The sequence below is a fragment of the Oncorhynchus kisutch genome, linkage group LG17 (assembly GCF_002021735.2).
Source record: "Oncorhynchus kisutch isolate 150728-3 linkage group LG17, Okis_V2, whole genome shotgun sequence".
Taxonomy (NCBI): Eukaryota; Metazoa; Chordata; class Actinopteri; order Salmoniformes; family Salmonidae; genus Oncorhynchus; species Oncorhynchus kisutch.
In genome coordinates, this window is record NC_034190.2 from 56,554,762 (window position 1) to 56,572,120 (window position 17,359).

General features: G+C 42.7%; 2 protein-coding genes across 4 annotated transcripts in view; one reads left to right on the forward strand and one right to left on the reverse strand.

Annotated features, from left to right (window-relative positions):
- The window catches only part of LOC109907955 (sterile alpha motif domain-containing protein 11), a 91,595-nt gene extending 86,707 nt beyond the window's left edge, over window positions 1-4,888 (forward strand). For 2 of the 3 annotated variants that reach the window (XM_031794125.1, XM_031794124.1), the window contains one exon: window positions 467-4,888. In XM_031794125.1, the coding sequence (XP_031649985.1) occupies window positions 467-724 (258 nt within the window). In that variant the 3' untranslated portion in view covers window positions 725-4,888. The remainder of the gene's footprint in view (window positions 1-466) is intronic. The other variant, XM_031794126.1, reaches the window with a different exon arrangement.
- Window positions 4,889-12,626: 7,738 nt separating this feature from the next.
- Window positions 12,627-17,359, reverse strand: part of noc2l (NOC2-like nucleolar associated transcriptional repressor) — a 31,794-nt gene continuing 27,061 nt past the window's right edge. The window contains exons 18-19 of the mRNA XM_020506271.2: window positions 13,682-13,792; window positions 12,627-13,000 (exon numbers count right to left, since the gene is read on the reverse strand). Of these exons, the coding sequence (XP_020361860.1) occupies window positions 12,858-13,000; window positions 13,682-13,792 (254 nt within the window). The 3' untranslated portion in view covers window positions 12,627-12,857. The remainder of the gene's footprint in view (window positions 13,001-13,681; window positions 13,793-17,359) is intronic.

A 17,359-nucleotide genomic window follows, 5' to 3' on the forward strand; every position in this document is an offset into this window, starting at 1 on the left:
TGAGTAAACCTCAAGTGTGTGTGTGTGTGTGCGTGTGGTCGTGCGTGTTTGTTTGTTTGTGTGTGTGTGTGTGTGTGTGTGTGTGTGTGTGTGTGTGTGTGTGTGTGTGTGTGTTTGTGAGTGCTGGAAGCTAGTAGTGTGTCATAGAGTTAACCAAAGCAGATAGATAGTGTAGCCCCTAAAAGTGAGTCCATTTGTCAGAACACAGATTGTCAGGCATACCGTACCATAGCCCTTACCCCTCTCCTCTCTCTCAGGCTGATGGTACAGTAGAACACTAGGCTGCTTCCCAAACGGTACCGTCTTCCCTACATAGTGCACTACTTTTGGGCTTCTACGTCCTATGGGCTCTGGTTATAAGTAGGCCACAATATAAGGAATAGGGTGCCATTTGCGACGCGGCTTGTGACATGGTGAGCTGAGCGGCTCTAACTTCGGCATGTGGCATTCGCTCTCTCCCTCTCAGGTGGCGCGGCGCGTTGGCAGACTCTTCTACATGACCAGCTTCCCGCTGGCGCTCCCGGTGCCGCCATCTGCCCTGCGTCCCCCGGACAGGGACCCCCTTCTGTCCGACACCCTTCTGGCGGTCCCACTGCGACCCCCCTCCGTCGCCAGCAGCAGCTCCTCTCCCTACAGCGGCCCTCCGCCCCCGTGTCACTCCTCCCCCAAGCAGGAGAACGGCTCCGCATCAGGGGTCTACGAGGGGGCCAAGACGCCCTCCTAGGACTCAACTGGCTGCACAGGGAACATGAACTGTAGAGGAGGAGGAGGGGTGTAGAGAGGGTTCAGAGAAACCCCCTGTAACAGACATAGAATTGTCCCCATTTCATGTAAAATATTTAAAAAACTACAACTAAAGAAAATGAACTGAACAGACTTCAACTTCAAGCTCCACTGTGGCTGTAGCCAAGCAGAATCCAAAGACGTGACCGACAGTGGGCTGGAGGGAGAGACGTCATGAAGCGACAGAGGGAGAGAGAGAAAGAGAGAACGAGAAAGAGAAGGAGGGAGCAGACAGCTGGTCTCAGTCAGATTGCCAAAAAAAAGAGCGAAGCGCCACAACTACGACATTCTTCTGAGTGAGACAGACAGACGCTAACGGAAACTATTCCTTCCTGGGCTGAAGGAAGCCCCCCCCCCCCCCCCTCTCGCTCTCTCTGCTCCACAACACACCCGGCGGCGCCCAGCACTTAAAAGGAAGACGCCTCTTCCCTCTTTTCTCTCACTCACTTTTCTCCCCACTCCCAGTCTCAGGAGCCCAAACAGCTCAGAGGAACTGAGAATTCCGGAGGCTGGAGCGAAAGGACTCAAAACCCCCCTCATTATTGCAACTATGCATTCCACAGTCCAAAACCAAAGATTACCGGATGTGTGGAATCAGGACGATATTTCATGTTTGTTTCTGGTGTTTTATTTTTGTTTTGTTTTTGCTTTGTGGGAAGAAATGTGTAGTCTTAGGGAGGTGTGGTATATTAAGGAGAACAGTGGGCCAGGTACCATATAACTGTCTTTAAGAGACAAAGGGGGACTCTTTGAAAGGTGACAAAGGCACACAACACAGTGTTGTGCCCATAAGCCAACAGTCTACGCTGAGTTGTTTCTCTGACACGCCCTGATAAAAAAGGGCCAAATGTTACTGATATGGGATGGTGACGAAACGGTGGCTTCGGCTCATAGAGCTAATGTCATTGGAAAATCCTGTTAACTACTGTGGGAGATACAAACACGCTGAATTGTACAGAATGATGCTTATGGTGGAAATAAGGTTGCAGATGTGTTTCGGGGGTTCATTAAATGTAGTTGCACGAATAACGTTTTCTTTGTGACTGAGCAAAATGTGACTCGCTTAACTTTTGGTGGTACTTTTCTTACGGACGTTTTTGTTGGCCGTTTTATTTTCTCCAAATTGTATATTATTAAAAGAAAGCCCCAATCTTGAATGCTACTTCAGCAGATTAATATGAGGGAATAATATTTATTAGGACTTTTGATGTACAGTGCCTTCAGAAAGTATTCACACCCCTTGACTTTTTACATATTTTGTTGTGTTACAGCCTGAATTTAAAAGGGATTCAATTTAGATTTTGTGTCACTGATCTACACACAGTACCCCATAATGTCAAAGTGGAACTATGTTTACAAATTAATTAAAAATGAAAAGCTGAAATGTCAAGTCAAATAAGTTTTCAACCCTTTTGTTATGGCAAGCCTAAATAAGTTCAGGAGTAAAAATGTGCTGAACAAGTCACATAATAAGTTGCATGGACCGTGCAATAATAGTGTTTAACATGATTTTTAAATGACTACTCCCATGGCCATGACCAGTTTCTTTTTTTTCAATTTAAATTATATTTGGAGAACAGTAACTACAAACAAAAATGACCCCAGCCATTGTCACCTTGGTGGCTATAAGTTCAACACATAGCCTATTATCTATACAACAGTAACGTCATACCCCTGAATGGGGAGAAATATGAGAAATGATTTACACTGACACATAGCAGCAGTGACAAAACAAAAACATTTTACATTTTTAAAACTGTAGAGTTTGCATTTTTTGGGGGTGTATTTTAATGTAGGCCTATAGGGAATATAGGCCATGTGGAGATGTTCATTGAAACATATATATATATATATATATATATATATATATTTTGTTTGTTTTAGTTCATTCCTAACATGTTTGATAAGATTAGTACAGGTGTTCTCAGGGTACCCCACATGGGGCCCCGGCCCCAAGTTTGAAAACCACTGTACTAACCTCTGCTTGCTTTCTTTCCCTCTCAGCCTCCTCTGCTTCCTCCTGCATGCATTGCAGCCTGCCTTAGCCTCACCACTGAGCGCTACATCACTACCTGTCTCAGTAGCCTACTCTCTGTAAAGCAAAGTTATTACGAGAACTTAGTAGTGTATTTTTTACTCCTGCTGAGGTAGACTCCGTTTAACATTGGCTTCTTATTTCATCCTTCTAGCTGGCTTAGCAGTAGTAGCCAGAGTCCTTGAACGTTACTTGAATAAAAGTCTCTGCCGGCAGACAACTACCTGACTGACTGACATCATCTATAATCAAGTATTTACCAGATGTGCACTCATTCTCCAAGAGTCCGTTTTTGTTTGTTTGGGGGATGTCTGTAGACATAGCAGGAGTCGCGGGACGGTTTTAAAATGGCCTTTTGTCCAGCATCTCGCAAATACACTGTCAGCAGCATCTCTGACTCTCTCTAGCTGGCAACTTGAGCCGGCTGCGAGCTGGGGTAGTTCGTTTCAGGTCTCAGGCCCCCTAAAAAGGCAAATCAGGGAGGTAAATCAGGGGGACACAAGAGAACATAATGAACATACCACTGTTCATGATTCTGCTAATTTCCAAAGAGGCAGTGTGATTAGAATTGTCAGATCAATAATATAAGCACTCTGAGCTTTGATCAATGCAATAACTACATTTTGACCCGTAACTGATTTTCTTTATTGTGCACAAAATATATATTTTTGTTTTTTCAAATTAGGAAAAAATGACAGAGGTCTGGACCTCTGTGTCCTCATATGTAGTTACGGCCATGACTACCCCATCTCTGTCACAGGAGGTTGGTGGCACCTTAATTGGGGAGAACGGGCTCATAGTAATGACTGGAGCAAAATTAGTGGAATGGTAACACATACATCAAACACATTCCATTTGCGCCGTTACGGCCATTATTATGAGCTGTTCTCCCCTCACCAGCCTCCTGTGATCTCTGTACCCTACACATACAATTACTTGTAAGGTCCCTCAGTCGAGCAGTGAATTTCAAGCACATATTAAACCACAAAAACCATGGAGGTTTTCCAATGGTTTGCAAAGAAGGACACCGATTGGTAGATGGGTAAAAAAAAGCAGACAAAGTCTAAGCCATTGGGGAGGGGGATACTAAACTAGAATTGGAACTGCTATTGTTTTAAGATGGTCATACCATGGATCATTTAGCTATTTGGTTTTTAATTTTAGGACCTACAATTTAGGTCTACTTTTTCTTTCTTCATTATTTGATCAAATATTGAATTTAGCCTTTACCACTATAGCCCATAGAAACGTGTTGAATAACACATTCATAAATGGCAAAAAAGACAGCAAAACATTATATAACAAGGAATAAGGTTTGAAGTGTCTGTCCTATATACAGGAGATATAAGAAAGCTCGGGAAATATATATTGAACAAAAATATAAACGCAACATGTAAAGTTTTGGTCCCATGTTTCATGAGCTGAAATAAAAATCCAGGATATTTTCCATACACACAAAAAGCTTATTTCTCTCAAATGTTGTGCTCAAATTGGTTTACATCCCTGTCAGTGAGCATTTCACCTTTGCCAAGATAAGGCATCCAACTGTCAGAAACGCTCAACTACTTTTTTCTCTCCTCACTTGAATACTAGCAGTCAGTGATACGAGTAGTCAGAGAATACTCTTTGGAGTGTTTTCTCTGACTGTTGGATGGTGTGTGTTTGTAGGAGAGTGGACTCCTGGGGGCATGGTTCAGGTCAACACCAGCTGTCAAAGTGTGAGGTTGTGCCGCAGGCCAAGGCCTCCCTGCCTGTGGGGATAAACCTGACCCTTCCACACACACACACTCACACCCACCTTTATCCTTCAAAGAAAATAGTTTCCACTGAAGCTGTCAAACTGACATGTATTGGTCACTGCTGGGATTTCATTGGCTTGGTCTTCAGCTCTTACTCAACTGGTTGCTATTGTGTGCAAGTGCTGCATGCAACAGGGTTTCCATTAGCCGGTAGGCCTAATAGCCGGCTTTTGTACGATCATTTATAATCACGGTTTTATATTTCGGTTTGAATTATTTGGGTTGAATACTGTAACACAGAATAATAAAATAATAAATACAAGTCTCATGATTGGTAGTGACTGCCCATTACTGCTTACCCCTTATTAACCATCATATATTCACATTACTTTAATCAAATATTTCAGTTGTTGTGTATATTACATTTGTTTTATTTGATATCTTTATTATTTCATTCCAAGTCATCAACTCATCTCTATAGAGCTACGACACAGGCGGTCTGACAAAAATAACTATTTTGTAGTTCTTCAAAGTAAATAAGGCATACTTTTATGACTGCTGAATACCAACTATGAATCCCTTAGATCGCATATTTTCAGGAAGCGATAACTTGCGAAGCAACAGCTGCTCTCGATATCCCCTCAATATCAGCCATTCTTCGGTCTCTTCTGTAGAAGGAATAAAAACAAAAAACAGACCAGACAAGTAGATGTGCAGTGGATTATGGTCACAAACTAGGTTTCCATCCAATTGGTGACAGATTTTCATGTGAATATGGTTAAATCACCATAAAAACCATTTGCACATTTTTCCATCAGAGATGTGTTTCCATCAAATTGACTTGTTGAGGATAAAAAGCTGTGTGTGATGACGTAGCGCACATAAAATACCTTTTCCGGTTAAATTCCCAATTACTGAATAAAAGTTAAATGTGTTTCCATTTCATTTTCAAGTCAACTGCAGGTTTTCTCCCCCCCCAAAATTGCATTATATAGCGAGTGTGCCCTCTCTGGTAGTGGCATGTGTGCTCTAGCCAACAGCTTGAAGATACAGCCTACATCAGGGATGGGCAACTGGTGGCCCGTGGGTCGCCTCCATTTTATAGACCCTCGGAACAATTTCCAAAGACAAAAAAATTATATATATACAGTACCAGTCAAAGGTTTGGACACACATACTCATTCAAGGGTTTTTCTTTATTTTTACTATTTTCTACATTGTAGAATAATAGTGAAGACATCAAAACTATGAAATAACACATATAGAATCATGTAGTAACCAAAAAAGTGTTAAAAAAATCTAAATATATTATATATTTGAGATTCTTCAAAGTAGCCAACCTTTGTCTTGAGGACAGCTTTGCATGCTCTTGGCATTTCCTCAACCAGCTTCATGATGTAGTCACCTGGAATGCATTTCAATTAACAGGTGTGCCTTGTTAAAAGTTAATTTGTGCAATTTCTTTCCTTCTTAATGCATCTGAGCCAATCAGTTGTGTTGTGACAAGGTAGGGGTGGTATACAGAATATAGCCCTATTTGGTAAAAGACCAAGTCCATATTATGACAAGAACAGTTCAAATAAGCAAAGAGAAACGACAGTCCATCATTACCTTAAGACATGAGGGTCAGTCAATGCGGAAAATTTCAAGAACATTGTGCAGTTGCAAAAACCATTGAGCGCTATGAAACTGGCTCTCATGAGGACCGCCACAGGAATGGAATACCCCGAGTTCCCTCTGCTGCAGAGGACAAGTGCATTAGAGTTACCAGCCTCAGAAATCGGCAATTAACTGCACCACCGATTGCAGCCCAAATAAATGCTTCACGGAGACACACCTTAACATCAACTGTTCAGAGGAGACAGCGTGAATTAGGCCTTCATGGTCAAATTACTGCAAAGAAACCACTACTGAAGGACACCAACAAGAAGAAGAGACTTGCTTGGGCAAAGAAACATAAGCGATGGACATTAGACCGGTGGAAATCTGTCCTTTGGTCTGATGAGTCCAAATTTGAGATTTTTGGTTCCAACCTCCGTGTCTTTGTGAGACAGAGTAGGTGAACAGATGATCTCCGCATGTGTGGTTCCCATCGTGAAGCATTGGGGAGGTGGTGGGATGGTGTGTGGGTGCTTTGCTGGTGACACTGTTAGTCATTTATTTATTTAAGGCACACTTAACCAGCATGGCTACCACAGCATTTTGCAGCGATACGCCATCACATCTGATGTTTTAACAGGACAATGATCCAACACACCTCCAGGCTGTGCAAGGGGTATTTGACCAAGGAGAGTGATGGAGTGCTGCACCATATGACCTGGCCTCCACAGTCACCTGACCTCAAACCAATTGAGGTGGTTTGGGATGAGTTGGTCCGCAGAGTGAAGTAAAAGCAGCCAACAAGCGCTCAGCATATGTGGGAACTCCTTCAAGGCTTTTGGAAAAGCATTCCAGGTGAAGTATCATAATTTATTTAATCTTTAGCCTGCAATGACCACAACATGTCATTGCGTGACTCCCAAGTTTTCCACCTACATTTCTCGCATAATTAATTTTACAGACACAAAAATATCCCACCTTATAGCATTTTTTGTTGTTGTAGACATTTGGAAAGTTGACCAACAAATCTTCTGTTTCCATCAGGCCTGTCATTACATTTTATTTATCTGACATGTACTTTACTCGCATAAAAAGGTTGTATGGAAACCTGGTTACTGTGGTTAATTGCCACATGTAGAATATTGTCCTGTTGGAAATTACAACACCCTACTACATTGCACAGTTCAGCTGGATCTGAATTATCTCTAGAGAAACTGTGCAGTGTGTGCATTGAGCTCCCAGTAAAACCCGAAGAACTGGTCAATTCGGGTTTTTTTAAACCCGAAAAAGAACCATAATTTCGGTTAATCACTCAGACATCCGAAAAGCTGATTTCACTGACCAATTGTCCTGGAGGAGAAGAAAAAAATTGATTGAGAAATAATGCTTTTTAGCCTATTCTTTGATGGAAATACCAGTCGATGTAAATACATTTGACTTTTCATGCTTATTGGTCTATAGGTTAATTTGTATCATTTTGAGGAATTAAATTGGCACATGTACAGTAGTCGAGATTCGTTATGCATCTTATCACACGTGTACAGCACACAGATATAGAGCCTTTGAGCGGAAAATCTGTCAGACAGTACCAGAGCTGCTGCTACAGCATCTCAAACAGCAAATGCATAAGCAACGAATGGCAGGCTTCATCAGCGTGTCACACACCACTTTGCAATGAGCTGTAGGCAGTTTGCATTTTGAAAACATGTACTTAATTGTTTGAAACTGGAACGTTTTACTACATTTTGAGGCATCTCTTACCTTGCTTCAAAATAGCCTAGCCAAAATCAGACCATATTCCGTGAAGGCAATTATTTTATACTGAACAAAAATATCATTTCAAAAGATTTTACTGAGTTACAGTTCATATTAGGAAATCAGCCAATTGAAATAAATCCATTAGGCCCTATTCTATGGATTTCATATGACTGATCACAGATACCTTAAAAAAAAAAGTAGGGGCTAGGATCAGAAAACCAGTCAGTATCTGGTGTGACCACCATTCACCTCTCCTTCGCATTGAGTTGATCAGGCAGTTGATTCTGGCCTGTGGAATGTTGTCCCACTCCTCTTCAATGGCTGTGTTTGAAGTTACTGGATATTGGCGGGAACTGGAAAATGCTGTCGCACAAGTCAATCCAGAGCATCTCAAACATGCTCAATGGGTGATATGTTTGATGAGTATGCAGGCCATGGAAGAACTGGGACATTTTCAGCATCCAGTAATTGTGTACAGATCCTTGCGACATGAGGCTGTGCATTATCATGCTGAAACATGAGGTGATGGAGGTGGAGGAACGGTACGACAATGGTACTTAGGACCTCGTCATGGTATCTCTGTCCATTCAAAGTGTCATCGATAAAATGCAATTGCATTCGTTGTCCGTAGCTTACGCCTGCCAATACCATAACTACACTGCCAAATCGCTCGGCCACACGACGCAATACACGTACGTGGTCTGTGGTTGTGAGGCCTGTTGGACGTAATGCCAAATTCTCTAAAACGACGTTGGAGGTAGCTTATGGTAGAGAAATAAACATTTCATTCTCTGGCAACAGCTCTGGTGGACATTCCTGCAGTCAGCATGCCAATTGCACACTTCCTCAAAACTTGAAACATCTGTGGCATTGTGTGACAAAACTGCATATTTTAGAGTGGTATTTTACTGCCCCCCAGCACAAGGTGCACCTGTGTAATGATCAAGCTGTTTAATCAGCTCCTTGACATGCCACACCTGTCAGGTGGATGGATTATCTTGGCAAAGAAGAAATGCTCACTAACACTGATATAAACACATTTGAGAGAAATACGCTTTTTTTTGCTTATGGAGAATTTCTGGGACCTTTTATTTCAGCTCATGAAACATGGGACCAGCACTTTACATGTGGTATTTATATTTTTGTTCAGTAAATATAAACTTTCATTGTCCACTAGGCCTAACCAAAGGAACAATCGCCATAATATTAGCAACCCATGCTAGTTGTTGTTAGATCTCCCATCTGGCTAAATTTCTAACAAATATTTTATTCTCTATCCCATGAAACTGCTATCATGTGCGTTGCGTTGTGATAGGCTAATGTTGTTTTCCCATTAATTGCATTATGGCATTTACATTGGCGCGTATCCTACTGTCTTGTGCACATTGCTGCGTTTAGGTGAATAAATAGTTTAACATTTTAAACTAAAGTCTGATCTGTTTAGAATAGGCTATTTCTTTCACGACAAGCGGACTAATTGAATATATCAACTTTTCTACTATGGGAGATAGTAACGTTAGACTGTAATAGGCTACTGATTTTGCTGTTCGTTACTCATCTAGTTGGCTGAGGAAAAGTAAAATGTCAACAATTCTAACATCATCAAAGTGCTCATGATAATTTCCTAAGGACCGTTTAAATAAAGGTTGAATGAAATATATTTTTTAAATCGTTCCAACCTCCCCTTGCATGTTCTGTTAATATGAATTACCATAATCTAAATGTGATTTGTCATTCTGAGCACCGTGGGTGGACGTCCTAATCAGGTTATGCATCCAATGCACATGGGTCCGGTAAATGTTTCAAAATGTCCAGTAAATTAAAATGCTGATCAAATGTCGGGCGCCACATTTTCCTAATGGAAACCCTTTCATGCACACACCCTTTAAAACGGTCTTATAGATACACTGCAAACATATGAGATATTTATCAAGGAACGGTCTCTTTTGTCTGGTTAGAAAACCACGAGACAAATGTCTTGCTGCTATAGGTGGAATTTTAGCCATATTACTCATACCTATCCAGTCCTTTCAGATCTACACAAGTGCCTAGGGGTTGTTAATGAATGTTCCAATGTTACCTTGATACACTCACTACCAGAAGCAGTGGAAGGCAGTCTGAAGAAGCAGTGGAAGGAGGAGGGGAGTAATGAGAGGCAGTGAAGAAGCAGAGGAAGGAGGAGAGGAGTAATGATACAGACGCAGTGGAAGGAGGAGAGGAGTAATGATATAGAGGCAGTGAAGAAGCAGAGGAAGGAGGAGAGGAGTAATGATATAGAGGCAGTCTGAAGAAGCAGAGGAAGGAGGAGAGGAGTAATGATATAGAGGCAGTCTGAAGAAGCAGAGGAAGGAGGTGAGGAGTAATGATATAGAGGCAGTCTGAAGAAGCAGAGGAAGGAGGTGAGGAGTAATGAGAGGCAGTGAAGAAGCAGAGGAAGGAGGAGATGAGTAATGATATAGAGGCAGTGAAGAAGCAGAGGAAGGAGGAGATGAGTAATGATATAGGCAGTCTGAAGAAGCAGAGGAAGGAGGAGAGGAGTAATGATATAGAGGCAGTCTGAAGAAGCAGAGGAGTAATGAGAGGCAGTGAAGAAGCAGAGGAAGGAGGAGAGGAGTAATGATATAGAGGCAGTGAAGAAGCAGAGGAAGGAGATGAGTAATGATATAGAGGCAGTCTGAAGAAGCAGAGGAAGGAGGAGAGGAGTAATGATATAGAGGCAGTCTGAAGAAGCAGAGGAAGGAGGTGAGGAGTAATGAGAGGCAGTGAAGAAGCAGAGGAAGGAGGAGAGGAGTGATGATATAGAGGCAGTCTGAAGAAGCAGAGGAAGGAGGAGAGGAGTAATGATAGACGCAGTGGAAGGAGGAGAGGAGTAATGATATAGAGGCAGTCTGAAGAAGCAGAGGAAGGAGGAGAGGAGTAATGATATAGAGGCAGTCTGAAGAAGCAGTGGAAGGAGGAGAGGAGTAATGATAGAGGCAGTGAAGAAGCAGAGGAAGGAGATGAGTAATGATATAGAGGCAGTCTGAAGAAGCAGAGGAAGGAGGAGAGGAGTAATGATATAGAGGCAGTCTGAAGAAGCAGAGGAAGGAGGTGAGGAGTAATGAGAGGCAGTGAAGAAGCAGAGGAAGGAGGAGATGAGTAATGATAGAGGCAGTCTGAAGAAGCAGAGGAAGGAGGAGTAATGATATAGAGGCAGTGAGGAAGCAGAGGAAGGAGGAGAGGAGTAATGATATAGAGGCAGTGAGGAAGCAGAGGAAGGAGGAGTAATGATATACAGGCAGTCTGAAGAAGCAGTGGAAGGAGGAGGGGAGTAATGAGAGGCAGTGAAGAAGCAGAGGAAGGAGGAGAGGAGTAATGATATAGAGGCAGTCTGAAGAAGCAGAGGAAGGAGGAGTAATGAGAGGCAGTGAAGAAGCAGAGGAAGGAGGAGAGGAGTAATGATAGAGGCAGTCTGAAGAAGCAGAGGAAGGAGGAGAGGAGTAATGATATAGAAGCAGTGAAGAAGCAGAGGAAGGAGGAGAGGAGTAATGATAGAGGCAGTGAAGAAGCAGAGGAAGGAGGAGAGGAGTAATGATATAGAGGCAGTCTGAAGAAGCAGAGGAAGGAGGAGAGGAGTAATGATATAGAAGCAGTGAAGAAGCAGAGGAAGGAGGAGAGGAGTAATGATATAGAGGCAGTCTGAAGAAGCAGAGGAAGGAGGAGAGGAGTAATGATATAGAAGCAGTGAAGAAGCAGAGGAAGGAGGAGAGGAGTAATGATATAGACGCAGTCTGAAGAAGCAGAGGAAGGAGAGGAGTAATGATATAGACGCAGTGGAAGGAGGAGAGGAGTAATGATATAGAGGCAGTCTGAAGAAGCAGTGGAAGGAGGAGAGGAGTAATGATATAGAGGCAGTCTGAAGAAGCAGAGGAAGGAGGAGAGGAGTAATGATAGAGGCAGTCTGAAGAAGCAGAGGAAGGAGGAGAGGAGTGATGATATAGAGGCAGTCTGAAGAAGCAGAGGAAGGAGGAGAGGAGTAATGATAGACGCAGTGGAAGGAGGAGAGGAGTAATGATATAGAGGCAGTCTGAAGAAGCAGAGGAAGGAGGAGAGGAGTAATGATATAGAGGCAGTCTGAAGAAGCAGTGGAAGGAGGAGAGGAGTAATGATAGAGGCAGTGAAGAAGCAGAGGAAGGAGGAGAGGAGTAATGATATAGAGGCAGTCTGAAGAAGCAGAGGAAGGAGGAGTAATGATATAGAGGCAGTCTGAAGAAGCAGTGGAAGGAGGAGGGAAGGAAATGTAGTGATGGTGCAGAAAATGAGGATTAAGTATGTGTGTGTGTGTGTTAGTTGGCAAGGAAACAGACACAGTCTGTGTTCCTGCTTCACCACCTGGGCAGAGAAGACTGGCAAGACATCAGACATGGCCGTGCCTGCCTGGCACACTGCTGCCCTGGGGCTGGAACCCCTCCCCCCTCCCCAGCACAGCCCACCATAGGATAGCACAGCCCAGCTACAGTATAGTCAAGCCCTTTCTTCTAACAAATTACCTTTACTAAAGGCAACCCTAGTAAATGCACAGGAAACCCTAGTTCAAAACAGGGTAACACAGGTGCTCATGTACTTGCACATGCACACACTTATTGGCTACAACCCACCACACTTGTTCATTCACAATCCTGTACACTGAAATGAACAATGCAGGGTATCTCACTAAGAAACAAACAAATAGGTGTAGGAATTAATTTTTATTTTATACAATTGCATGGTCAGTTTGTAATGTGCAATTGCATTAAGAACATGTTTGTACTGTACACATTGATGGAGCAAACCAAAACAAATTATAGTAGAAAGGAGTCCACAGGGAAAGTAGTAATGATTGAATGTACGGAAAGATGGGCTCCGAGCCAACACTCTTCTCTCCACCCCCAATCGTTGTGTGTGTGTATATGAGTCACTGTGTGTCAGTCCTGGTCAGAGAGCTCCAGGTCTTCCACCAAGTCCTCATCTCCCTCTGCCAACTCTTTCAGAGCCATGCTAGACAGCTGTTTGGGCGACTTCGAGGCTTTAGCCCCCTCTTCATCATCATCACCACCACCATCATCATCTATAGAGACAGGAGAAAGAAGAGCATGAAAGAGGGATTCATTTAAAGGGGCAATCTGGGATTCAAACAATGCCAAAGTCTAAAAATCTGGGCCTATGTACCAATCCCTGATTGGAGTGATCACTGTCTGGAACAACAAGTTAGAATTATTTTTGTTTTTCATACTGATGTTATACGATAACTTTAAACATGTAGAAAACAAAATCACACCACAAGACAATATCAGGCAGCAATGTATGTAAATAGCTTGTTCTGAAATGTGATTGGGATTAGTTCTGCCCAAAATGGGGTTGAGTGGAGAATATGGCAGGTTCCCTTTAGATGGAGTGAACAATATGTTGGAAGCTCCCCTCAGTTCAATTGGAAGGCTAGGTGGCGCCGTCACCATTTTGATTACACCCCATCAAATTCCTTACAGATCTGTCAACACAAAAGTGTTAGGAGTCTGGAGATCAATTCTGGACCAGGCCTGTACGTGTACTCTAATACTCACACTAGTGTGCAGACCCAAACCAAACCGTACTCCGCTGACGCGCATGTTCCATTTTCACATGAGCCTTTCCGTCACAGTGCCAGAAACTACAGTGGATGCGTAACCAGTCCAGTCCAGCTTGGTTCAGCTCAGTAGTGTGGAAAGCACATATTTGTCCAGCTCTGTGAGAGAGAAGCCAGTCCACAAACCTGAAGCACCATCATGGTCTTCCCCCACCCCCTCATCGTCGCTCAGGTCAGACAGCTCTTGAAGAAGATCAGCATCATCGTCATCCTCCTCGTCAGAGCCTCCCTTTTTGTCTGGCAAGAAGAAAGAGAAATCCAATATCAAGTAACAGTTACTACTCCTCATTAGCTTTGACGTGGTTTTATTCAGATCGGGGTTTCCGTATGGAAAATGTGCTGCCGGATATTTGACCGACAACATTTAATTTACCGGACAGTATAGAAATTTACCGGATATGCACTGGGTGCATAACCTGATTAGGGGTTCCACCCACGGTGATCAGAATGACAGAAATCACATTTAGAATATGGTTATTCATATTAACAGAACATGCAAGTTGAGGATTCAATGATGTACGGTCCTTCTTAACGAATTCGGATGTGCACTTTGAACATGTTAGAATAACTGTCCACATTTACTTTTCCACAGCCAACAAGACGAGTAACAAACAGCAAAATCACTAGTCTTTGTCAATCTACTAGAAAGGTTTAGGCTACCTATTCTATTGGTCAGTTTGTCGAGAAAGAAATAGCCTATTCCAAAGCGACTCTGGGACAGCTGTGGGACGATAAGATGAAAATTCATACAACCAGTACATATAAAAACACAAAATGCAATGCATCTAATGCAACCGATCAGAACGTTTAGCCATTTCTTTTAAATAAACTATTATTTAGTCACATTAAAAGAGCAGAAATGAACATAAGGTAGTAGACTACACACAAATGTTTGTTCCATAACGCAATTAGCGGGAAAACACAATTGCCAAACGGGCAATGCACGAGCGAGCGGCTTCATGTGACAGATGAAAATATCAGTTTAGAAAGACCGAAGATCTAATAGGCTATTTTGAAGCAAGGTAAGACATGCCTCATAATATGCATTAAAACATTCAGGTTTCAAACAATTAAGTAGGTTTTCAAAATGCATACGGCCTCCAGCTCTTTGCAATGTGGTGTGACGCGCTGATGAAGCCTGCCTTCCCCTGCCATTTTATGCCGCGTTCAAAACAACTGGGAACTCGAGGGCCTTCCGGGTGGCTCAGCTGATCCAGGTTCGATCCCGGGCTGTGTCGCAGCCGGCCGTGACCGGGAGACCCATGAGGCGGCGTCCGGGTTAGGGGAGGGTTTGGCAGGTTGGGATGTCCTTGTCCCATCGCGCTCTAGCAACGCCTATGGCGGACCGGGCGCATGCACGCAGACACAGTCGCCAGTTGGACGGTGTTTCAGCCGACACATTGGTGCGTCTGGCTTCTGGGTTAAGCGATAGGTGCGGCTTGGCAGGGTCATGTTTCGGAGGACGTATGGCTCTCGACCTTAGCCTTTCCCAAGTCCCTACAGGAGTTGCAACGATGGGACAAGACTAACTACAAATTGGATATCAAGAAATTGGGGAGAAAAAGGGGCACTTACGACTTCAGTGCATTCAACTGAAAAATAAATAAATAGCTGAGACTGGAGAAGAAAGTTTTGAACAGTCATCCAATTCAGGAACTCTGTCTTCTTTCCCAGTTGTCTTGAAAGCACCACAAGATGCTGCAGCAGCTCTTGTGCTGTCTGTTCGACTCAAAGGATCAATATCTGTATGCTGTACGCCAGAGATCATCAACTAGATTCAGCCGCAGGCCAATTTTTTCTTGAGCAGATGGTTTGGGGGCCAGAACATAATTACAAATCATTTGTAGATGGAAAATTGACCTCAAGATGCCCAAACAGATAAGAGTATAATGTTTGACTAAAACAATAATTTCAAACGCTGCTTACATTTGTAGACGATCTGGTTTCTCTCTATTATGTGTGGGAATAATTGGGAACAGATTTCTTAAAATCACTTGGAGCTGATTTCCCAGTGTTCTAAGTCTATTACGTCAAACAATAAAAAAATGTAACAATATATATATTTTTAAATGTGCCCTTGGGGGCAAAACTACCTGCCAGTTGGGGAACCCTGCTCTACGGGTGTGATAAATAAGATACATCATGAATATACTGTACACATGCGCCAATATAACAAAACTAAATTATGTAAATAAACCAATAAGTATGACCAGTCAAATGCATTTCCATCAATGAATAGGCAAAAAAGAATAATTTTGCAAAGGGAGGTAGTTTCACGAGCCAATGTTAACTAGTGTTAACACAATGACTGGAAGTTAGTCGTATCTACTAGCAGTTACCGTAGTGCAATTTCTGGAAGTCTAACGCTAGTTAGCAACTTCCTTCAAACTACATAAAAAATGTGTCTGCGGAAGTAGATAAAGGGCTTCAATGCCAAAATCCTGAAGTATCCTTTTAATTAAGAATCTCAGAATTTAAGTCCTGATACATGATCAGTTTTCATTTTGGATCATAATTAATACGTTTACATGAACAGAGGAGACCTGATCCTAGATCAGACTCGCGTACTATGGGATGCTTTATGAATATGGGCCCAGAAGTGTACACATGCAGGCAGATAGGTAGCATCTAACCACCTTGGAATTGCCTATTACCTGCATGGTGATGGAGCTGAGAATGCATTACTCATGACAGTTTACCACAGCCAATTTCACACATCTTACACTCAGTTGCTGCCTAAATATATCAAATGGAGATAGCAGGCAGGCTTCACTTCAGACAGCTACAAATTCCTTCTGTAAAATAGGCGAGTCTGTCTTGTGTGTGTGTCTGTAGCAGAGGCCACTGCAGAGTGGTCCCTGAGCTTTAAAGTAGGGTTTGATAAAATGTTGGTAGCCAGGAGGAGAGGCAGACACTTCAATTGCCACACCTCCAACACTTACTACTAAGAGCATATTGACCACACACACACACACACACACAGATACACAGTGAGCTACCTAGAATGACCAATCCGAATGACCAGTCAAAATGTATTTATTGGTATTTCCATCAATGAATAGGCAACAACAAAAAAAACGTTCTTCTCCTGGACAATTGGCCGGCGGAAATAGTATATTGGCTTTTCTGTTTATTTTTTTATTGTCCAAAAGCCAGCCAGCCAGCCGGCTGACCCACCCACCACCGGACTGGGGTTGAGGTCGAAAATATACAGGTTAGGAAAAAGTAATAATTCCACGCGAAAGCATTTGAAAATAAACAAAACTAAATTCATGGGACCTGCGCCATTGCTGATTCTACAGGATAAGGGTTGAAAATGTGACCAGCAGTTGGGAAATCAAGAAATAAAGCGGATGTAGATCATTAGAAAAATGTTTAAATTAATGGAATGACAGGAAAATAGTTACGCTATGCGTTTGTCGAGTAGTTAGCTGAACTTCACTACGATTGCAGTTATTTTTCCACTTTGATGGCAAACTTTCCGTACTACTAACATTCACTTCCAGTCATTTTCACTTGCATTGCTGATACAATGGTTTAGAATTCTTGGGATATTAGAATCCTAATCTTAACCTGTATATTTTTGACCTAGACTGGGGTTGTGAGGGACAGCAGGATCTACATGCCTGTCTGCCCCCAAACGATCTGGACTTGACACCCCACAATAACAACTAGACACATTCATAGAAACCAGTCTTCTCCTCCCCTCACACTTTCCTCCTCTTCATCTCCACCACTGGGGAATCTCAGCTGACTCCAACCAACCACAGTTTGGTAAGCTGCCCAAAGGTTGGAAGGTTGTCA